The sequence below is a fragment of the Rhinatrema bivittatum genome, chromosome 8, assembly GCF_901001135.1.
Source record: "Rhinatrema bivittatum chromosome 8, aRhiBiv1.1, whole genome shotgun sequence".
In the NCBI taxonomy this organism is placed as follows: Eukaryota; Metazoa; Chordata; class Amphibia; order Gymnophiona; family Rhinatrematidae; genus Rhinatrema; species Rhinatrema bivittatum.
Window position 1 is genome coordinate 153790554 of NC_042622.1, and position 24642 is coordinate 153815195.

The 24642-nt window shown below is 44.4% G+C and overlaps 1 protein-coding gene across 3 annotated transcripts in view; it reads right to left on the minus strand.

Moving 5' to 3' along the window:
• Window positions 1-22702, minus strand: part of FIBP (FGF1 intracellular binding protein) — a 42652-nt gene extending 19950 nt beyond the window's left edge. For 2 of the 3 annotated variants that reach the window (XM_029613172.1, XM_029613170.1), the window contains exons 1-2: window positions 22546-22702; window positions 15376-15515 (exon numbers count right to left, since the gene is read on the minus strand). In XM_029613172.1, coding sequence (XP_029469032.1) covers window positions 15376-15460 — 85 coding nt within the window. In that variant the 5' untranslated portion in view covers window positions 15461-15515; window positions 22546-22702. Of the gene's footprint in view, window positions 1-15375; window positions 15516-22454 lie in introns of all 3 variants that reach the window. The other variant, XM_029613171.1, reaches the window with a different exon arrangement.
• Between the last annotated feature and the right edge of the window lie 1940 nt (window positions 22703-24642).

Sequence of the window (24642 nt, forward strand, 5' to 3'; positions counted from 1 at the left end):
GCCCTGCTGATCTTATGGCACAGTTAACATGGGGCAGGCCCAGCTCCGACAGAGTCCACTCAGATCCTATATCTGTGGATTACAAGTCCTTTTCACTGAGGTACTGGTCTGAAGAGTCCTATAGAGATTCCACACTCACGGGGCGGGGGAGGGAAGGGGGGGGGGCTTTTTCTCTGTTTTCTCTTTTCCCCTTGTATCTGATGTCTTTGGAATTGATTCATAGTTATATCTTCTCCTCCTGAAGAATTCCTGATCCTCATCACATGCTCTATATAAGTCTACCCACTGTCAATGACTTTTCTTCTTTCTTGTGACAAAAGCTCCTCAGCAAATCCAGGCCCCTGGGGGCTGGCTTTCTTTCTATTGGTATATTACATTTTGCTACAATCTCTTCAGGATCTATAAGCAACCCTTCTTGTAACTCTTGGGATACTGCCCAAAGATCCTTTTGAATGCACCTGACTGCCTCATCCAATTGAGATTATCACAGGCATTACCAGCGTCCAGTTTCTCCCATCTCACCAGGGATGCTAGCAAAAGCAGTCCAGTCGACCTCTGCTGCTTTTCTTCCTATCAACCCACTAGGGGACCTGCAAGGAGTTGTACTGAATCATGCAGTTCAAGGCCTTGGCCAGACCAACAAACCTGCGATGGACTGCAACTGGGATGTAATTGTCAAGAATGTGCTCTTATTTTACCTGGCCCCTTCCCATGTGGGTACAATAAGAGCACATTCTTGACAACTACATCCCAGTGCATCTACAAATGCAATGCCCAAGCCTGTGATGTCTTCCAAAAGGAAACACACAATAGACAGCACAGTTGTACCTCTGTTCCTAATTTTCGCCATAGAAGTGCAGGGGCTTGCACCCTTGCAGTACTTTGCAACCCCTGTAGCGGTACTCCATTGGGCCTCTGGTGGGATGTATGCGCTCAATATCACAATGCCCGTGGGCATAGCTCCATGCCATAGCCTGAACCGACCGCAAAACTTCTGGTACTAGAAGTGGTGCACTGTGCAAGAGCAAACTATGGAGAAGTGTGCATTGGCACCATTACCAACAGTGACACATAGCACCCCATGGTGCCAGACACATGAGGGCACTAGATGGCGTCTATGGCACCGTCAATGGCCCCTAATAGCAAACAATAGCTGTTTGATGGTGGGAAAAGCGCCCAGGGCAGCTATAGCACCCCAAGTGCCCACCACAACATGAATGACATCAATGGCAATAACAACATCCATGGTGTCCAGGCACTCCACAGTGCCAATAATATTGGTGGTGTCTGGTGGTGCCCATGGCACTCGGAGGTCTAGACAACTCCCACAGTGTCAACTGTGTTTGCAGTCCTCCACTGTTTCAATGACATCCCATGGAGTCAGCAGTGTTCACAGGGCTCGGCGATGTTAATGGCACTCCGATAGCTCACAGTGCTTAATGACGTCCATGGGCTTCTGTGCTTACAGCACTGAGGGTGCCCAATAGCATCCGATGGTGTCCTTGGTGCTCTACTGCATCAAGGGCATCCATGGTGTTCAGCAGTGTCCATGGCTTCAACAGCGCCTCCAGCACTCAATGGTGTCCAAGGTGCACTACAGTATCTATGATGCTTGACGGCATCAAGGGCACCCATGGCACTCGACAGCGCTCCACAGCATCAAGGGCATTCAGAGCATCTGAGGCATTCTTTTTATTTTTTATTTTATTTATTTATATATATATTCCACTTTTTTCAGCACTTCAAAGCGGATTACATTCAGGTACTGCATCTAAGGCGCTCATGGTGCTTGACAGTGTCGAGGGCATCCATGGCGCTTGATGGCACCCACAGCATCAACAATGTCTGATGGCACTCCCAGCACTGGTGTCCATGGATAACTATGGCATCCATGGCACAGCGTCAAGAGTGTACATGGCACTTGACAGCATCAAGGGCATCAGCTGTGCTCTACAGTATTGCGAGCATCCATGGTGCTCAATGGTATTGAGAGAGCATCTACAGTGCTCTATGGTATCCATGGCGCTTGATGGTGTTGAGGGCGTTCCAGTATCTGACCATTGGTGCTCTGGCACGGACATGAACGGGCAATCAATTATAGATATGACACCAATGGTGCAGCAGCAAAGCTGAATGCCCAGACTCATGCTCAGCCTCTCTCCCAAAGAGATGCAATGCCAGAGCAAGCTGACAAGCACACAGGGAGGCTATGTCATCCAGGGTATCAGAGGTGAATATTAACTTTGGCCCATGGAGACTAGCAGTTGGATGAAACTTTCTGGAGCTCCTTCCTGGATGGGAACTCAAGGAAGTCCAGAGACCTTTTTGGACCACTCACGGATTACATACTGTTAGTCCCATGAAACACCTAACAAAGGCTCAAAACAGATACATTTCAGGAGAGGACAACACAAAATAAGCTGCAGATGGAGCATTATTTATTAAGGAGAAGAGAACAACCTCTGCTAGGCTACATAGTGCTTTAGACTCGCCATGCGGCCAGCAGAGAGGCTTAAAAAGGGAGAAAATCAAAATAAATACCATAAGGTATAAGAGGAAACAAGAAAACATAAAAGCTCTGTTAGAACAAAGAGCTGCTGCAACAGCTCCAGAATTGTCACAGCTACTGCTGTGAGGAAGAGAGCAAAGCTGATACCATAACCATATGGCTCCGCAGAAAAAGAAAGACTGAGGAGTTCTGCCTAAGGGCAATGATACTTCTGTTGCCATAACTGGATTATCTCATCATATTTAGCTTATACTGCCTGAACTTGCCACAGTAGGAACTGCATCTATTTTTTTTTAGAAAACTTTTTATTGAAAATTTTATATATAACAACTGTAACAATATCCACCAAAGAATATCCAAGATCAAATTGCTCCCAACCCCTCCTGTCTCATTTCCCTATAACCCCCATCCCCTCCCTTTGTCCTTTTAGATATCGTCCCAAGAACTTCACATGAGCACTCTGGATTAGCCATTGGGATACACAGACATAGAATGACTTCTGTTTGCTAAGTCATAGCAAACTCCTTGAAATTATAATAAAATAAAGGCAACAAAAGTGAAAGCAATTAGAGAACATTAGTCAGCTAAGTGATATGCAGCAGATATCTTCAAGATGAATTTGGCCTTCAGTTCCCTTGGTAAAAAATTCACAAAAGGACACATTGGCTGGATAACTATTTCTTCTTAGAAAACCATAGTAGTGTTCGCCATTCCAGGACATATAAGTCCAATATAGAAGTAGACCACATATCGAAGGTAGGACCCAAAGCAGATAGCAAGTTAGGCAAAAGTAGCTGAATAGTGACTAAGTACCCTTTTGCAAGAATAAGCTTGTCATGAATACTGATAGATATCATTGAGTCTTTATGACAATTAGACAAAAGACCACAGACCATATGGAGATAGAAATATTAGCAGAAACCAAAAATTGTTTGATCAGAGTTCCAGAATATTTGAAACAAACATCACATTCCCATAAGCAATGCGTTAACGTTGCCTTAGGTTGAAGACAAGTAATACAGTGATCAGAGGCGATTATATCTGCAAGATAAGCCTTATGCGACCAAAATGTAATTCTATGCAGAATTTTATCATGAATTTCCATACATTGCTCTCATCACTGCTCCACCAATCAATTTATCACAATCAGATAGATCATTCTCAGTTATCAGGCAAACTAGGTCCTTTGACCATGTAGCAGCTAATGTTGAATAAATGGAATACTTAGTAGAGGAATGTAAAAATGTATAGTACAGCGATATAGAAATTTGTTGTTTGGCATTCAAGGGTAAAAATCTTTGAAAGGGACCAGAAGTCAAGGATCTCATATCAGCTACAGGCAGGGAATTACTATAACTACTAATTGCAAGTATCTGAGACAGTCTTAATTAGGAAAATGTAAATACTGATAACAGTAGTGAAATGAATGTATTTTACCATCTTGTAAATTAATAAAGGAAGCTAAACTAGCAATCCCCTGCTTACAGAGGTTTTTAAAATTTTCATTTCTCCAACTTGGCAGAAAACTGGATTTCCCCGCAAGGGCATATGAAGATACAACTTCCATGATAAGACTAAATGCTAAGAACACGCCAACATTTCCGCATAGAACCTATGAGGAGAGACTTGGAGATATAGGACGGCAACACTTCACTATGGGAATGTAGCAGGTACATTCAACTATAAGGTTTCACAAAATCCCGCTCTAACTTCACCATGGGGCCACCCTGATGAGACTGACTCCTCAACCATTCTCTGAAGATCTGAAAAAGGCATACCGTATTATAAAATCTAACATGCGCAAATCCCAAACCTCCTCCTTCCTTCTAAATGTTGCGATTTTACCCTCGCGGATAGCCTCTCACCTCTTTTTCCTTCTTTTTTCAGCTTTTTCCCACGGTCCAGAGACCGCCAACGGTTTCTCGAACACGGCTGGAGCCGCTCAAGGGCTGTCCTGTGGTCAAGAGGCCGCAGACCACGCTCCTACGCTGCTTGGAGGCCGCCAACGTTCTATGCCCGTGACTGGAGCCCACCGACAGCCTTCTCATGCAGCCCGGAGGCCACCGAAGTTACCTTGTTCCCTCCGTGCAGAGGGGCCTTCATCCTCGGCCTTGCCTCGGCAGGGAGAGCCGTCTTCAGCATCCTCTTTGCGGCTGGAAGCCGCTCCAGCGTCGGGCCTAGCTCTGCTCCTGCCCCGTCTTCAGCGGCAGGGATGCCGCTCTCCAAGGTCCTGCCCACTTCCCCTCTAGGCACGGGGCCACGCCTCTCTTCAGCACTTAAAGGGCCAGCGAGGGAATGGTGCTTCAGTGATGTTATTGTGGGAGCCTCCTCTTCAGCCCTATAAAAAGAGCATGACTTCACTTCTTCCTTGCCTTCGCAAGGAGCCAGTCCTCCTTAGGACTTCGCTGCAATCCAGCTTCTCCAAGGCATTTCGTTCCATGTGGGATCCCTTGTCTTCGTCCAAATGTTCCTCGTCTTGGTCTCTTGTCTTCGTCAAGCTTCATGTTCCAGTTGTTCCTGATGTTCTTTATGGTTTCATTCATCAGTATTCCTGAAGTCCTGATGTCCGACTCTCTGGATGTCTTCATACCATCCTCTTCTTCATCCAGATGTTCTTAGTCTTGGCTGATCCTGACTTTTATCCTCCCAGCATCAGCTTCCATGCTCCGAGCTCACTCGAGCTCCACGCCGAGCTTCACTCCGAGCCCCTGGATCCTGAAGGCTTCCTTATCTGGAACCCCGGTTTTAATCTTCAAGCTTCAGGTGCCACCCTCCAAGTCCACTTGAGCTCCTCGCCAAGCCTTACTCCAAGCCTTTGGATCCTGAAGTATTCTCCTCATCCTGAATCCTGTCCGGATCTTCGGAGCCTCTTGCACTTGCCTCCGTCTTGATATGAACTCTGCCTAACCCTGTTTTGTCCTGGCGTGTCTGCGCCTTGCCTTGATTGGCCAGGAGGGCACATCTCGGTTCAGGCCTCGCTGGAGTCTTGTCTTATCTTCATCCTGAATCTTTAAGCAACCTGTCTTGGGAAATCTCAAGCGTGGTCTGCGAACTGCCTTGCTTGGTAGTGTAGGGTGCGTGATGTGGCAGTACCAATGCAGAACTCCGGATATTTCTTCAGTTGTGACTCCATCTGAGTCCTCTGTATAACCTAAGGCTCGTTTTAGCCTACAAGTCTTCGTCTCACCTTGAATACCCTGAGCTCATCTCAACCTTTAAGCCTTCGTCAGATCCTGGTTCTTCATCTGATAACTTTGCCCTTCAGCCACTGTCTATCCTGTCGCATTTGCTGCTCCCGTGCGGCAGGTCCCGAAAGGGCTGAGTGGCCAGAGGGCTACTCCAGAGACCAACATTAAGTTGTTGGGTCTCCTGATGCGTACCGGTTCGGCAGGGGCCACGGTTCTACTTCTCAGCCTGTGCTTGGACATTCCTCACCTGCCGCGGCGCTATCCGGCGTTCCCACAACACTGAGCTGATAAAATAGGAAATTTAAACCTCGCCCGCTTAAAATTCCAAAAGAACTTGGAGCAAACTCTTTGAATGAGACATATATTCTTTTTCCTCAAGAAAAACGGTACCATCTGAAGCAGATAAAATTATTTTGATCCCCAAATTATTGTAACTAATACCCTATGACCCTGTAAAAATAAAGGAAAATGTTTCCAACTAAGTAATTTACTCTTGAATAAGAGGTATAATATTATACTGATAGCAGCTAGCAGGGACTCTATATATTTTAACCCCTAAATACTTAATAGTATCCTTTGCCCATGCAATCGGAAAATTAAGCCACCCGTCATGTAAATGGCCAGCAATATCCATAGTCTTGGATTTGGATAAATTCAATTTTAGTCCTGAAAAGAATCTGAAGTCATGGGATATGCCATATCAGTAAAGAAAGAGTAGTACGAGCATTAGTCAATACCATCAACATATTATCTGCAAAGAGCATTAACTTCAACTCCTGGGTTCTTATTCGGACCCCAAAATGCCCATATCTTGCTTGATTTTGTGCACCAAAGGTTCTAGCAATAAGACAAATAGGAGTGGAGACAGTGGGCACCCCTGCCTAGTACCTCTCCTTAAACTAAATAAAGGGGATGTGGCACAATTGACACATATAAAAGCCTTAGGATCCTTGTAAAGAAGTTGGACAGCAGATAAAAATGGGCCCACAAAATCAAACTCTCATAAAAATGTAAATAGGAAATCCCAAGCCACCCTATTAAAGGCTTTTTCTGCATCAAAACTGATTAATAGGGGTTCTGCAGCTTCTTGAAATGACAAGTTTCCAATGCTAACAATAGACATCTTATGTTAGCAGTGGGCTTTCTACCAAAAACAAATCCAGTCTGTTCAGGAGAAATCAAATTGGGCAAAATATACTTTAATCTATTAGCCAAAATCTTGGTGTATATCTTAATGTCCTGGGTCAGTAAAGAGAAAGGTCTGTTCGAACCAGGATCAGTTAAATCCCTCCCTTTCTGGCATTTCTTGACTCTGTATCATATAATTAAATAGATCGCAAAAAGCAGAGGTCACTGAATCCTGAAGCAATATATAAAACAATGAATTCAAACCATTTGGCCCTGGTGATTTATGTAATTTTAGTTCTTTAATAACCAGGGAAATTTCCTATATAGAAACCGGCTTGTTTAGAGTAGCTAGCTGCTAAGTCGATAAATGAGGGAGTTTTCACTGTTCAAAAAATTCCTTTTCGCAATCTAAATTGGGTACCTCTTTGCTATATAAGGTTTGATAAAAGACTTTAAACACTTCCCCTATAGTAGAGGTAGTAGTAGCAAAAGAGCCATTTGAGTGCTTAAGATTACTAATAAATTTAGATAAGGACTGAGATTTCATCAGATTAGCTATCAACCGCCCCCAGTTTGTTCCCATACTGGAACAATTTATGCTTGTCTATAAAAATAGCACTAGAGACCTTCTGGTGAAGTAGATCATTAAGGACAGCTTGAGCCTTGCTAAACCTGGATTTCCATTCCTCTGAATTATTTTTATTCCATTGATTTTTATAATAAATCATTCTTTTATCCAACTCCAAAATGTGTTTATTCCTTTGCTTTTTCTTATAAAAAGCAAATTGAATAATCTCTCCTCTCATTACTGCTTTCATCATTTCCCAGAACAAAATTGTGTTGTCCCTATGCCGCTGGTTAGTTTCCAAGAAACACTGTCACTTTGCCAGCAAAAACTGTCCGAAATCCTGCTCATTGCACAACCATTCCAGCATTTTCCATTTAAATAAGGAATCAAAACCAATGTTTCTCCCCATATTGCAAATGGTCAGAAATCACCAGATTCCCTATTTCCACTTTGTTTACATCATTAAATAAAGATTCTGAATCAGAATGTAGTCAGTCCAAGATTTGGTACAATACACCCTTGTATAGTGGGTGAAATCCCTTTTTTCTGGGAGGTGAGTCACCAACTGTCCAATAGGGAAAGAGATTTACAAAGAAAGGAAATACCTTTCCCAGGCCCAAAGAGGACCACGGAGAAACGGAGTGTCTGTCATCAAAGGGTCATGATGTAGGGAGATATCCCATGTTTTGCTACTGAAAGCACCAAGTATGAATCATAATAGCAAAGAAATATGCAGACCAGTGTACTGACAGGCCAAGACTCTGTCTCAGTGGAAAAAGAAACAACTTTGGCCAGATGAGAGCTTTACACTGAAGGATGTTTTTCAAGATATGCCTGTTTGTAAGTGCATGTGTAAATAAGACCAAGGCAGAGGGACAATGCAACAACTTAAGCTCATAAGCAGGAGTCATGGATCAGCCAAGGCAAGGTCCAGAAGTCAGAAGAACCCTCACCCTTGGAAGAAGTGGGGGGGCAGTCTGAGATGGAGAAAAACGCTGACAATGGAATAACAGCTTAGCATACAGATGTGGCAGAACACCCCCCGAAGAAATAGGGAGCGGGGAAAAGACCTGCAATGCAGCAAAGACCCTCCAACCACCACATGATTATGTATGAGCTTATGCATATTTATCAGCTGGAAAGTAAAAGACGGAGGGCAAATAAGGAGAAATAAGCAAAAAATCAGAGGAGTGACCCTGAAACCAGAGAAGGACCTGAAGCAGCCCAGCACCCCCGGTATCGAGGAGGGAGAAGACTAAGGTGTGGCCAGGAGTCCGAGGAAAAGTACAGAGCCTGAGGCGATGGGGAGTCAAGAGCAGCCTGATAGCTCTGCTAGTTCGGGACCCAGAAGCAGACCTCAGAAGCAAGTCTCCTCCCCTAACCACATTCTCCAGACAGCATCTGTTTCATAGGTGAACAGAGGGATATTGTCTGAAGTTGGAACCAGGGGTAAGTAAGCTAGCCATAAGTATTAATATATTAAGCAGGCTAAGGTTTATGGCATGTTTTAACCACCCATGATACAGAACTTTCTTAAGGTAAACTGATGCCTAGTGGCCAGGATGTTAGAGACAAGAATTGTTATCTTCTAAATGCTAAATCCCGCCAAATCTGAGGAGAGCACATTGAAATGTGAAAATGATGTAGGGAGATATCCCATGTTTTGCTACTGAAAGCACCAAGTATGAATCATATTAGCAAAGAAATATGCAGACCAGTGGACAGGCCATGACTGTCTCAGTGGAAAAAGAAACAACTTTGGCCAGATGAGAGCTCTACACTGAAGGATGTTTTTCAAGATATGCCTGTTTGTAAGTGCATGTGTAAATAAGACCAAGGCAGAGAGAAGGTGGGGGTGGAAGGGAAATAGAACCAAAAGGTTACTAAGAGCCAAGAGAAACAGATAAGTATGAGGAAAAAAAAAAAGTGCGAAGCTTGCTGGGCAGACTGGATGGGCTGTTTTGTCTTCTTCTGCCGTCATTTCTATGTTTCTATGTAAGTGGGAGGGCAACTGGACGTGGCCTATAGCAGACAGGTCCCTGCACCCCTAAACTTGCTTTCAATGAATGCAATTGAAATCCCCCCTCATAACAACAAGGGCTGTTCTTAAAACTGAGATACAAGTGATCAACTAAGTAAAAAAAAAAAAAAAAAAGGTTGACTGTACCTATTTGGAGCATAAAAAGACACAAAATGACAGGCTTACCAAATAAAGTGCCTTTGACCAATACAATTCTACCCTCATCATTCTCCCACTTTCGTTCTAACACAAAGGGCACCTTTCTGTGGATTAAAATGGCCAACCCATTGTGTTTGGAATTGCCTGAGAAGAAAGAAAATCTGATTAAAACCTCTTTTATTCCATAATTTATCATGCTCTTTATCTTTCAATGAGATTCTTGTAAAAAGACAATCTCTTCCTTCAGCCTGTGACTCTGAGAGAGCAATTCTTCCCTTCCCATTCCTGCTACGTTCCATGTAAGAAATGTTACTTGAGGTCCCACTGAACTGTATGTGTGAATTGCCTAACCCCTCACTGGCAAATGCCAGAGAGAGGCTAATATTGACCACTGCATTGCTACCCTCTACTCTAAGTACCTCCATAGAAAATCCAAATATATACGCAAGACTGTGGCTATCCGGGTAAAATTTCCACTATAAGGCATTCCCAAAATACACTCTGTTTCCCAAAACTCACAGCAAAAAATCGATTCTCCACCTGAATCCTAGTTTGGGTACTAAACCATAGGATAGTGCTCCCATAAAAGACAAAGACATCGCTACCCCTCCACCCAGCCCCTCCCCTAACCCTCTCACCTTAATCCCAAAGCCAACCATAATCAAAAAGAACTCTCTGCTTAGTTAGCTGGAAACAGTACTGTGAGTGTTCAGGTGCCATCCCCCGAGGCAACCCAAAACAAGGCCTATTGAAGGCAGACATCAGTCTCATAGACTTCTTCGTTTAACAGTGAATGTTTAAACTCGACCATATCACCGCCACATAACTAATTATAAAGAAAACAACAGGCCCAGTCAAAAAAAATAATCTGAGCTTTCAAAATATAAACACACCCCTTGGAGAGGGCTCATACAAAAGGCTTCTCTGAAACTGAACCAAACGTGGCCCAAAAATAATGAACTATCTTTCCCCATCAGGAGTGTCTCCAGGTTGCAAGGTTAAATAAGGAAACCAGCGCAGAACATAAGAAAAATGTCACCATTCGATATAACCTCTGAAGTGCCGTTAATATGAAACTCCATCCAACATCAGAGTTGCAGGAACATCAACAACTGGTGAAAACTATACATCAGGACTGCTTAGCCCATATAAGACCCAAAAATATCAATGCCAAGTACAAGAGCGCATGATAATGGCCATCCTCAAAGTATCCAGCATATAATTCTACAAGAGAGCCACATGCCCGATTATTAGGGAAACTGCTTGGCATCAGGCACAGAATCAAAAATGCAGTGTACCATTGCACCACATCTTCAGCCTGGCTGGAAATTGTAGAGCAAATTCAATTTGCTTGGCTGCAAGTTGCGCACTCAAAGGCCCAAGTTCCTTGTGCTTCATGGCTACTTTGAAGGCGAAGTCTTCAAATATTTTAATGGCATCATTATTATATTGCAGCACCAATACCTTGTGATATGATTGCCAAATTATCTGCTTATGCTGAAAGTTAAGGAAGCGGGCAATCACGATACATGGCCATTGGTCACCATCCTTTTTAGGTCCCAAACTATGTGCACATTCTACAATCAGAGGCACTACCTGATCTGATAGTCCCAACGCCACCAGCAGCCATTTAGCAAGTATCACCACTAATCTGTGTTCCTCAAGGGTTTCCATGAAGCCCACAAAATGCAAACTGTTCCGACATGAGTGGTTTTCCAACTCGTGTATCTTTTGCTCATGGACCATGACCAATTTCTCCATTTTCTGCAGCTTTCTCGCAGTGGTCAGAGTTTCGTCTTCGACAACAGTCATGCGGCCCTCTAAAGGCTTCAACTTTGGGGCTGAACTTGGCTATCGTAAATTTTATACCTGCAATTTGTGGCTAAATTCCAGGGACTGCCGCTTTTACTGCTTCTGTTATGGCCATCATAGTTTCGTTTATGGCACACTGAATCATGTTTTCTACTGCAGCGGCCATTTTCTTGTCTCCCGCCTTCGGCTTATCTTCCTCTTTCCTTACTAGCTTAGTAGACATTCCCGAGGGAGATTTTTGCATATAATGATCAATGTTCATATGAGCTTGCAGAAACAGTATGTGCTGCTGAGATATTGCTACAGCTGCCTTCAATATTAGTGAAAATTCGGGGAATGGCACCTGGATCCAGCAGCAACACAACTGCCCAGGATCAACATATCACGTGACTCCAGATCTATTGTTATTAATTCTCCATCATCAAAACTATGTAAAAGAGCAAAAACTTCCTTTTAAATTCAAAGCAGCAACCAATGTTAGTCTTTCTTTTGCAGCAAAAGCTGGAATTGGAGTAACACTGGATCATCAGACAAACTGCAGCCTCCACAGCCAGAGTTCAAGACCTGCTGATCCTGATAGTTCTCTGTAGAAGGATGAATTAGCCATGACATGCAACATCATCCAATGGTGCTGAATGGACCCTTCTCTCCTAGCTCATAGAAATCTTTTGCTCTACTGAACATGTATGGAGTTCCCATGTGCATGCTGCCTCGTGAGCCCCTCAAGTTGATTGCAGACCTTAGATTTAGCTAAGTAGTCAACTCTCCAGGGTGCAGCCTGAAACAGAGGCTTAGGTGCTATGACTGGAAAAGCAGCCTGGCAGTGGGTTCTTGAATCCATTCTAAACATAGTCTGGGATAGAGTCCTGGAATCTGCTGTAAGCAAAGACTGTAGCACAGATATAGAGGCTGCAGGAGAAGATGGCTGGAGCGGGGTCTCTGGCACTGCAGTGGACAAAGCAGCTTGCAGCATGGTCTTTGGTGATGCTGCTGTAAAATAATCAGTATGGAGAAAGATAATTGGCACTGGGACAGGCATAGCCTGGGATGAAGACTTGAGCGCTATAAATCCAGCGCGAGACAATCTTTGGGAGTTCTGTGCAAGCAGCCTGATCTGGGGTCTCAGGAGGAGCCAGAGGCAGAATTTGGACCAGAGTCCTTAGATATGCTGTAGTAGCAGCCTGGATTGGATTCTTGGAGTGGACTGCCAGATCAGATGAGTGTCTTTGGATGCGCTGTGGTAGCCTCCTTGAGCAGATTCCCTGAAGTGCTGCTGGAACAGTCTTGGCCAGAGTCTCGGGAAATGCTGTGACAGCAGTCTGGATTGAACTCTGTGGAGCATGACCTGGATTAGACATTTAGTCTAGAGTAGGGCTAAACTTCCTTTCATGAGGCAGGTGTAGACTTCTGTGTAAGAAGCTGATACATAAGAGCTGGCCTGGAATCTGGCACCAGATTCTGTTTAACAGGTGTGATAGCAGGGCCTGCTGGCTAGGAGTCATGGATAGAAGCAGGGCTAGAACTGGCTTCTGAGACAGAGGCAGTTTTAGGAGAGCCTGAGACAAGGATGGGTTTAGTCAAAGCAAGTTACACAAAAAAAGCACAAGCTACCTTCCTTGGTTTTAGAGCCGGTTTCATCAAGGCCTGATTAGAAACAGCTGGTTGTAAAGGGAATCTGGGCTTGCATGCAGAGATCGGATGATTGAATAGGAAACCCAGAAGATGAGCTGAGAATATCAGAACAGGTAGAATTCCCAGGCACCGAGCTGAGAATAGTTGACTGACTATTAGCCCTACAAACTGGGACAGAGACACCAGAGCAACAGCAGGACTGGACTATGGAGCAGGATTCAGTTTTGCAGGTACTGATTTTTTTAAAGGTTTGGCTACTTAAGACAACCTAAAAGCAATTTTCAGACTTATCAGCCACTATTTAGTCACATAAATTAGAACTTATCTGGATAGGCACCATTTCTTTTCCAGATAAATCCAAACCTGCGTGGCTTGCAGTTTTTACATACGTGAGCATGTTTGCGCAAGTTATAAAAGACAGTAGTAAATTTTCGTGCACCCATATACATGTGTATATGAGCAAATGCCAGCAATTTTGAAAGTTATTCTCCCAGTCTTGTATTAGTGGAGCTAACGAAGAAAGAAATGTTAAAAATCAAAGGAGCTAAGATAGGACCTTGGGGACCTCCACAGCCTAGTGACATAGAAGATGTCAGCTAATCAACCCATATGTGCTGAGGAAGAGTATAGTGATCGGAGTATACTACCATGCACCTGGCCAAAATGATGAGACAAACAATGAAATGCTAAGAGAAATTAGGGAAGCTAACCAAATTGGTAGTGCAGTAATAATGAGAGATTTAAAATAAATGTAAATGTAACATCAGGACATGCTAGAGAAATAAAGTTCCTGGATGGAATAAGTGACTGCTTTATGGAACAATTGGTTCAAGAACCAAACGAGATAGGGAGCTATTTTAGATCTAATTCTTAGTCGAGAGCAGGATTTGGTGAGAGAGGTAACTGTGGTGGAGCCACTTGGCAGTAGTGATAATAACATGATCACATTTGAATTAATGACTGGAAAAAGGACAGTAAATAAATCCATGGCTCTAGCATTAAACTTTCCAAAGGAAAACTTTGATACAATGTGAAAAATAGTTTCAAAAATCAAAACAAAACAAAACAAAACTGAAAGAAGCAGCTACAAAAAGGTTAAGAGTGTACAACAGGCGTGGGCATTGTTAAAAATACCATCTTAGAAGTGCAGTCCAGATTTATTCCACGCATTAAGAAAAGTGCAAGGAAGGCCAAATGAATGGTAAAAGGTTTTTATGCTCGTCAGTCGCAGATGGCTGCGACCGTGTGTACTTACTTCTGCACTGCTCTCCTGCCCTCCCCAGGACTGCTCACGGCTCGGGCCAGCTTTCACCGCCGCATTCCCCGGGACTCCTCATGGCGGCCTGGACTCCACCGCTGCCGCCACCCTCCTCGACTATGGGCCTTCCTAGGCGCGCGCGTGTGATACCGGGCCCTCCTTTGAAGCCTCATCGGCGGGAACCTCGGGGGCATCTCCGGTATGACATCATCAGACCGGCGTATTTAAACTCCACCCTCGCCCTCAGCTAGTCGACTTGGCAACAAATTCCATACGTCTTCGACTACTGCCTACGTATTCCTGAAACTCACTTCATGCTTTGGACTCGGACTCTGTCTGGTACCCGCTCCTTGGGGCCAGTGCACACACTGGGGATTCGCTCTCCTTGCCTATCCCGCTCCTCGGACTGGCTCTGCTTCTCTTGGGTTCTAACCTGCAAGGCCTCCCGTTCCTCGGGCCTACCTCTGGGACACCTCAGCTATCCGTGAGTTCTACAGGGGAGCTTCCCACTTCTCAGGGTTGCACCCGCAACCTGTATAAGTCTGTCTGTGTCTCCCGCTCCTCAGGACCACGCCTACGTTAGTGACTGCCAGGGCTTCCCCGCTCCTTGGGGCTGCGCCTGCCGACTTCCCGCGCATATTATAAAATCGGGCATACACGTGCGCGCACCGAGTAGCGCGTGCACATGTATGCCCGTGCGCAGGTTTTAAAATCTACCCCTTAGTGAATAGCCTTAGGGTCCCCCGAATACAGGGTTCCAGGAGGCGGCCTGGTGTGTGGACCATAACGGAGTACTGCTACTGCAGATTCAGTTAAGCGAGTTGTGAGGGTGGACACAAAATTGGAGTAAAATCTCGAGATAGTTGTGAATGACTGACTAAAAGAGGTTGGTTTTCATTGAGGAGGAAACTGCTGGGCCAAAAAAGAAAAATCACATTTTTAGCTACTCAGCTTCTGCAAACACAGAATAGGAAAACCAGAGTGTGTTTTGTCTGTGGTTGATGTTTAACAACAGGACAGGCCTTGTCCAGCAATGCCAGCTGCCTAATACCAGCACATCAGGCAGAGGACCACCAACACAGCCATATTCTATTCTGGTACCTGAATAGCCATCCAGCCACAGCTGGTAAACCTCCTCGTCAATCAGGGTAGTGTTCCCCACAAAGATATCCAGCTCATTGGCCATTTCTGGGGTGTCTCAGGCCCCTGCACGAGGATCCTTGCTGCACACACTGATGGCTCTGGAAAGGAAAAAGAGAGATATGTAACCCCCACATGATCAGAAATCAGCCATCCCTGGTTTTCTTCTCTTCATCTGTATGTAACTTAAGGGCAGTTCAGGGTCGAGCATTGGAGATTAAAAGTGGCCTCAGTTATGCCTGCTGAAATCTGGTGTCCCCAGTTCTCAGTGTTATCCTCTGCCCCTGCTCCCTGTTCTGTTGGACGTGCTGGAGAATCCCTCAGCTCCCCATAAGATGCAGGATAAAATACAGGCTTATGCATGTAAATGGCTCATTATAAAACTGCCTGGAGTTTATGTGCATAAAAGTATGTATAACCCAATTTCACACCTTCTTTTATGCAAAAGAAACCAGGCATTCTGGGGGGAGGCATTGGAATTTGCACGTATACTTTTGATTTTAAAAAGAATGCACGAGGGTCACATGATGCTGAGAGAGAGGAAGGATGTGAATTTCTACTCTCTTAGGCCCAATTGTTCCCAATTCGCTTACACCAGGCAGTTTTTCTCAGCATTTTCAGCTTCAAGAAGTTGGGACAGTGCTAGTGTAGTCATCCAGGTGTGTTTCTCAGGGTATGTTGGCTTTTGCAGCAAAGATAAAAAATAAAGAGAGGCCTAAGGCGGTTGGACCAAAGATGGCGAACGAGAGCTGTGACGCCGAGCAGGAGATGGTCAGCCTAACCTCACTCACCGAACTAAAATCAGCAGAAGTGGAAGCGCTTGAGCCAGAGCTCAGAAAAATCATTGATAAGTTGGACGAGGTTTCCTCCATCGTAATGGGGTAGAGTGTCGTTTCGTGGAGGTGAAATTGCTTATTTAAGATGTGTAAAATGGCCTAACTACGCAGACTGAGGTAACTGCGCTTAAGTCAGCACTGCAGAAATAGGACGACCGAATGAAAGACCTCAAAAACAGGCCCCGATGTAATAACATTAAATTTGTCGGGCTGCAGGAATTGCTGGGAGAGAATTACCCGGATTCCTCAAAACGTGGCTTCATCAGGAGAAATGTGAAGAGAGACTTGAGAAAATTGAGAAAGTACAAAGTAATTTAGTTAAATCTGAAATTAATAACTATAATAAAATGGAATTTATAGAAAATCAGTTAAAGTATGCTAACTTAAGAGTTGTAAATTTTCCTAAGCAGGATTTGACTCCAGCAATAGATATGTTTAAGGAATATTTACAATTTATATTGAAATTGCCTAGCCAAGCCCTGCCCGCAATAGCAAAAGTATATTATATTCCTGAGAGAGGAAGGCAGAAAGAAAAAGTGCAGTTAGAGGTTTCTAATTTATCTGAAGTACTTGAAACTTCTATTGGAACAGATATTTCTGTGAGAGCCACACTTATGGTATCCTTTGTTTTTTCTTCTGAAAGAGACACTGTATTACGTCTATTTTTTAGATATAGGAAGGAGAAATTCCATGGGCAACAGGTTTGGATTTATCCAGACCTGGCAAGATCTACACAGTATAGACGGAAAGAATTCTTGAAATTGAAATCTGAGGTCTCAGTTAGAGGTGCTGGGTTTTTATTAAAATACCCTTGCAAATGTTAAATAATATACAAGGAACATAAATATGTTTTTTCAGAAATTTCTAAGTTGCAGGAGTTCTTGGATTCCCATCCCCCAGATTCGAGTCTAGGATAGGAGCAATGAATAAAACCAAATTGTATCTCTTAATAGTTGAGAGAAGGGTGACATAACTTCTCTTGTATATTGTTTACTGTTATATCGCTCATTATACAAAATTTATTCCCCTGGATTTCTTGGAGAAAAACAGAGAATTAGAATCAGTTTTACTTCAAGTGTATAATGCCTTAATTAGAGATGTTGGATCCTCTGTATTCAGTGCAAATGTTGGTTTTTGTAAGGATTGTTGAAAATGCAGAAATAAAAAATTAAAAAACAAAACATGAACATATCGGGGGCCCCCTTGCCGAATGCAACGTATCTGCCCCCCCGACGAATGCGAATCCCGAATGCAACTTATGGCGTCCCTCTGCACATCCCTACTAAGCCCCCACAAGGAGAATATGGACAGATCATGTGTAGCCATACCATTGCTACTGGATTTCTCACATAAGGTGGAAATAATGCAGGTGCTGAGAGCAGGTAAACAGCTGAACGAGGGCAAAAAGGTTTTGATGTTCCAGGATTACTCCGAGAAGCTGTGGGCAAAACGCCAGGAATTTTCCCCAATATGTGCTAAACTGAATGCGATGGGGGTGAGATCAGCATTAATATACTGGGATAAGCTGAGAATTCAATAATCTGGTGGAGTCTGTTGATGTCTTACAGTGTCGGAAGCCAGGAAATTTGTGGAGGAGATAAAGCAGAAAGGTACATAATTACGATGGGCTGCCTTTGCAGCGTGCTGACCTGCTTTTCTTTGAAGTTCCAATTAAAGAAGTGAGAGTCCGGTTTGCTACCTGGCTGGCGATGGCATTTGTTTTTGTCCTATACAAAGAAAGTCTATGGAGCCAGCTTTCCATGCCGTTAGACTTGTAAGCCTCTAAAGTTTACATGCAAATTGAGTTTAGCAAGCAAAAAGGAACCCGGAGATGTTCAGCAGAGGTGGCTGCTTGTTCTCCCCATTTTTTCTTTTTGACTGATACTGACACTTTTCTTTTTTGTCTCTCTTTTTCCACAAGTTTTCAAGTCTCTTTTTGTTTATTGTTCCCTTTTCCTACAATTATCTTACATCCCCAGTAGAGAAGACTGCGTGCTGGTTGTTCTGCAAGATTTCGTGCTTAATTTTGATTGGAATAAAGTTGGGGAATGTGTGAAATTGTGTTGGGGGGTATTTACTAGGCAGTCCTCCGAGGAGATATCTCTTATGTGGCCAAATGGAGGAGGGATATAGCTAAGCAGCTTTTCAAATTGGAGAATCAGCTTGCTAAGACCAAAAAAAACAGTTGGTTGCTTCAAACATAAAAGAGAACAGAGAGGCATATTTAGCTGTTCGGGTAGCTTTAAATTCCTTGATCCATCAAAGAACTGTAAAATCTATAACTTACTATAAATTTAAGCTGTACCAACATAGCAATGAGACCGGCAAACTTCTGGCAAATCTTATTTTTAAAAAAGTGCGGGACCCCATTATATCACTAGCCTAAAAGCTGATGATGGGAATTTGGCGAACTCTAACAGGGAATTAGTCAACATTTTGAAGCACTTTTATGAAGTTTTGTATATCTCAGAAGGCTATGATCAGGAGAAGTGCAGAACCTTTCTAGAAAAAGTGAATATACCTAAGTTTACAGAAGTAAAATCTATATAAATAAAAATGTTAAATAGTTTGGACAAAATCATTAATCTCAGAAACCACTGAACTGATTGCTTTCAAATTTGGACACAACCTTCATTTCGCATACAGGAAGGTTCTTCTGTACTTACATTACAGATATGTCACACCTGTGACAGGTAAAATAGGTTTAAACATTTTTTTGAGAAAACAGCGACATCTGCTGGACGTAAGCGCCATCTGTTACACCTTACACTAACACACACTACACTAATCATTTCGCCAGTCCAGGTCCACGTTTCACTTCCATTTTAACACATTCGCGCACTTTTTTCGACGGAAGATAACTATTTCCTTTACAGGTAAAATACACCCACCACCCTCCTCACACCCCCCACACACATGCCAAATTGATTTACTTCCCACAGCCTCCCAACACACACAAAACCACCCTCCTCACACCCCCCACACACATGCCAAATTGATTTACTTCCCACAGCCTCCCAACACACACAAAACCACCCTCCTCATACCCCCCCCCCCACACACATGCCAAATTGATTTACTTTCCAGGCCCCTCACAACACACACAAAACCTGACAGAAGTCCGGGAGGCTCCAGCGGGGGGCCAGGACCGGTCCGGGACACATCTCCTGCACTACGGCCGTCAGCTGCCAGCAATCAACATGGCGCAGACGGCCCTTTCCCTTACTTTGCCACTCGGGGACACCAATGGCGGCAGTAGCCCATGTGACATAGTAAGGGCGAGGGCCCCTCGGCGCTATTTTCAGGACTGGCAGCCAGCGGACCTTTGCCCTTACTATGTCAGAGGACCTACCGCTGCCTTGCTCCACCTCACTGACATAGTAAGGGCAAAGGGCCGTCGGAACCCGTTTCAGTGCTCGCAGCCGACGGACCAACGCCAATACATCGCTCCCGGACCGCTCCTGAATGCCCGCTCCACCGAGTGACAATTTTATCAGGTCTCGGGGGGTCTGGAGGGTGGGGGGTGGTAATGAATTTATTGCGAACATCTTGGGGAGGGGTCACAAGGGGGGGGGCAGGGGTGGTCTACTATTTTTCGCGGGGCTGGGGGAGGGGGGCAGGAGAGTGTGGGGTGGTTAGTTTAAGAGAACTTTTCTCATAGGGTTGTTTTTTGGGGAAGGGGGAGGTTCACACACAAATACATACACTAGACTTGCACGATCTCGGGAACGCACCAAAATAGCCCTCCCCAGACCACAAAACAAATTTGGAAGTGCAAATTTGGTTAGGCACTCCCCTATTTGGCTACATAACGCGCACAGATGCCCAGGGACAGACCACATGTAGCACCAACAATTTTAATTTCCCAGGTCTTGGGAGGGGGCAGGAGGGTGGGGGGTTATTATTTGATTTAAAGGGTTGGGATTGGGGGGGGGTTGGGGTGGGGGGGTTCCCACAGAAATAGAAAGACAAAGGTTTTCTGATCTGAAGGGTAAGCAGTAGGCGGGGGAGGTGACAGTGAGGGGAGGGAGAATGAGGGGGAGGTGAGTGTCAGGGGAGGGAGAATGAGGGGAGAGGTGAGTGTGAGGGGAGAGAGTTGGAGTGGGGACAGGGGAGGGAAGGGGGGGGTGAGTGACCAAGGGGGAGGAGGATGAGTGACTGAGGTAAATGAGCAAGGGGGAGGGAGGGAGGGTAAAGAACCTGACTCTGCCACTGCAACGCGTGGCCGGGTACCGCTAGTACCAAAATAAATAAAAAACCCAAAAGTGTAAGAATCCACTTAACCAGTACAATATGTGAGCTAGGCCTTACCCACTTTTATCTATGCGGACGATGTCCAAATCCTCATTCCCATAACCGAAACTGTCTCCAAATCATTCAAGACCTGGGACAACTGCCTTCACTCTGTCAACCTGTCCTTACCAGCCTCAACCTCGCCCTCCATCCAGCAAAAACGGAACTACTCATCATCTCCCCTGACCAAAACTTCCCCTCCCCTCCTGACCCGACTGCATCGACCGCCAGCCAAGTAAAAGACCTAGGTATCATTCTGGACAACCAGCTGAACCTAAAAAAATTCATTAACACCACAATAAAGGATGGCTTCTTTAAACTCCAAGTTCTAAAAAAATTAAAACCCCTCCTCCACTTCAACGACTTTCGTTCAGTCCTCCAAGCCACATTATTCTCAAAAATCGACTACTGCAACTCTCTGCTCCTAGGCCTCCCTATGACCACCATTAAACCGCTCCAAATGCTCCAAAACACTGCGGCCAGAATCCTCATTAATACCCGCAAAAAAGAGCACATTACCCCTATCCTCAAAGATCTCCATTGGCTCCTTATCTGCTTTAGAATAATCCATAAGAGCAATTTCCTCCCCTCTCATTCTAACACTGTTACACACACACACAAACACACATTTCCTCCCCTCTCATTCTAACAGTTACACAAACACACATTTCCTCCCCTCTTATTCTAACACTGTTACACAAACACACACACACATTTCCTCCCCTCTCATTCTAACACTGTTACACACACACACACATTTCCTCCCCTCTCATTCTAACACTGTTACACACACACACACACTTCCTCCCCTCTCATTCTAACACTGTTACACACACACACACACTTCCTCCCCTCTCATTCTAACACTGTTACACACACACTTCCTCCCCTCTCATTCTAACACTGTTACACACACACACACACACTTCCTCCCCTCTCATTCTAACACTGTTACACACACACACACACTTCCTCCTCTCTCATTCTAACACTGTTACACACACACACTTCCTCCTCTCTCATTCTAACACTGTTACACACACACTCTTCCTCCTCTCTCATTCTAACACTGTTACACACACACTCTTCCTCCTCTCTCATTCTAACACTGTTACACACACACTCTTCCTCCTCTCTCATTCTAACACTGTTACACACACATTTCCCTCCTTTCATTCTAACACTGTTACACGCAAACACACACACACACACACATTTCCCTCCTTTCATTCTAACACTGTTACACACACACATTTCCCTCCTTTCATTCTAACACTGTTACACACACACACACTTCCCTCCTTTCATTCTAACACTGTTACACACACACACACACATTTCCCTCCTTTCATTCCAACACTGTTACACACACACACACACACACACACATTTCCCTCCTTTCATTCCAACACTGTTACACACACACACATTTCCCTCCTCTTATTCTAACACTGTACACGTGCGCATACATTTCCCCCTCTCATTCTAACACTGTTACACACACACACACACACACACACACAATTTCCTCCTCACGCTAATAAATCTACTGATGCTTTCTCTCACTCTAAACAGAGCTAAACACGAACACACATTTCTCCCTCTCACTATAACAAACCTAGTCATACAGAATTTTCCCCCTTTCAAACTAACATAGCTACAAACACACATCCCCCTCTCAAACACATCTACACATACACGCACTCACCCTCTCACTCTAACACTATTACACACATACATTACCTTCCCATCTTACTAACACAGCTGTACACATACACGTCCCCCTCTTACTCTAACACAGCCACACATAAAAACACTCCCCTTCTCAAACTAAAGACAGCTACACACACTCTCACACCCCCTCTCACTCTAACACAAACTCATATATTGATGTGGTGACTCGGTCTGTACCTCCTTGGCCCCTAATAGGCTGACTAGTGATCGTGTGTTTATGCGAATCTTTCCCCTTCCTTCAGTGGCCGAATTCTCTCTGTACACTCACCGACTCGGCTCGGCCTCACACCTCAGCCAGAAACATCAGCAGGATCCATGCTTCTGTCACTGTTATATTACTAATTGAATAATAAAGTTGCAGCTCCTGTTGTTGATGGTTTGTTGTTTTTTTTTGCTGGCGGTGATTGGTTCTTTCTTCTTCCTGAAGAGAGACGCAGGCTCAGACGTCACTACGTTTCCAGCAAGTCATAGGGAGAGTATATGAAGGAACAGCGCATGTTCTGAGCAGTGAGGGATTGTTGCAGGGGGGTGGAGTGTTGGGTGGGACTAGCGAGCATGGTAATCTGTTCACAGTGTATTGCACGTACTTGTCGCTCTCTAGCCAAAGATCTTAATTTTTTACACTTTCGTGCTTTCCAGGGAATCCGAAGAAAATTTTATAACTGTGAAAAACTTGGTAAATTAATAGCTAAATTAGTTGTCTTTTGCCTTCGTAGTTCTAAAATTTCCATCAAGCTGAAAAGAACACCAGATCAAGCAATAAAATTGCAAAATTGGGACCACTATCTAGCAGGACTGAACATCCTACCATGCATCATGGCAACGACACCCGGACGCTAGTGACCCTAAGCCTCCCCATCTCTAAAAGCAGGGCTCCCCAAACTGTGTTTTGGGACCCTAAATGAAGTTACAAAATCTCCAGCTAAGGTCAAAAGTACCTCAAATGGCAATACTTTACAGGCAGACGCCAGCAGCAGCATTGTTAGTAATGGAAGTCAGTGCTCGCAGGCCCTGTGATGGCACTACCCTTGCATGAGTTTCTGTAGTAACAGAAAGCCCATGCGCAAGAAGGGATAAGGGTCATTGCAGGATCTGTGAGCATGCACTAATCTACAAACTTTTTTCTTATTTTCCTTAGTAATGCTACTTCTGCTTGCAGATCACCATCTGATTTGGGAACAGCCATGAGGGGAAAGGAGGTTTAAGTGTGTATGGGTCGAAGGAGATTGCCACTGTTCTCTTTTCAGCCATCACTTACCCAAGAGAAAAATGTTGCCCCTGTCATCAGCCTGCCCTCTCTTCCCACCAGTTGTCATCCACTTTTGGCCCGGGCCCTAAGAAAAATGGCTATTTGAAGGGAGGGATGAGATGTAGAAGGGGTTTGTAGGTTGGATAAGGTGGAGAGGTATTGGCAGTGGATGATGAGTGGGTAATGACAGAAGTTGAACTGGGAGATGTAAGAGGAGTTGGGAAGGGTAAGAAGTGATCAGCTGAGGGGAATATAAGGAATGACTGGAGGGGAGGAGATGAGGGTGGGTATGACAGAGGATTAGTTGAGGGTTATAAAAATGTCTTGCAGCAGAGAAGGACCGGAAGGTGTATCTGCATACATTACCCAGCAGCCTCTGGGAAAGGACACCAGAGGTCACTGCGAGCAATCTAGATTTCAGACTCCACAGCCCCAGCTTCCAGAGTCCCCACTCCCCTTGCAGCAGAAGAGGACCAGAAGCATGCGCCTAATGATGTGCATTCCTCAGTCCTCCTTACTATAACTTTACTATGGATTTTATACCGGAGTTTAATTCAAAACAAGAGTCAATAAGGTGAGTAACTAGGTAATTATAAGTAGATTAATTATAGCATTTTGAGGGTCACTGACAGACAAATATAAAATAAATCAATAGACTAAAAGTACTTTAACATCCTTATTCCCTTAGGAATTTTAACTCGATTACAAATCAACTATATTAAGATGGAGATAATACTTCAGCAGCGAGAGGGAGACTTTCCAGTCCTTTGCACATGTATGATTATCTCCCAGCTGGCAAGAGGTTGTATGTGTGCACTAAGTGCAAAGAGCTCCTAGCCCCCAGAGAAAGAGTCTGATCTCTGGAGGCTAGAGTGGCAGACCTGGAAAAGCAAAGGGAGACAGAGAGATATATAAAGGATACCTTCAGGGTCATAGAAGATAAATCCCATCTCCAATCTTCTGCTGCCTTGGAGGAGAAAAATCACCTAGAAGGAGAGCATCACCTTGAGGCAGGAAGCAATCCTGTGGCTAGCACCTCTGCTCAAGGTGATGTACAGGGAGAGTCACTCGAAAGAGGCCTCGAATATTCTGTAATAACTCTCACTAGGACGAAGC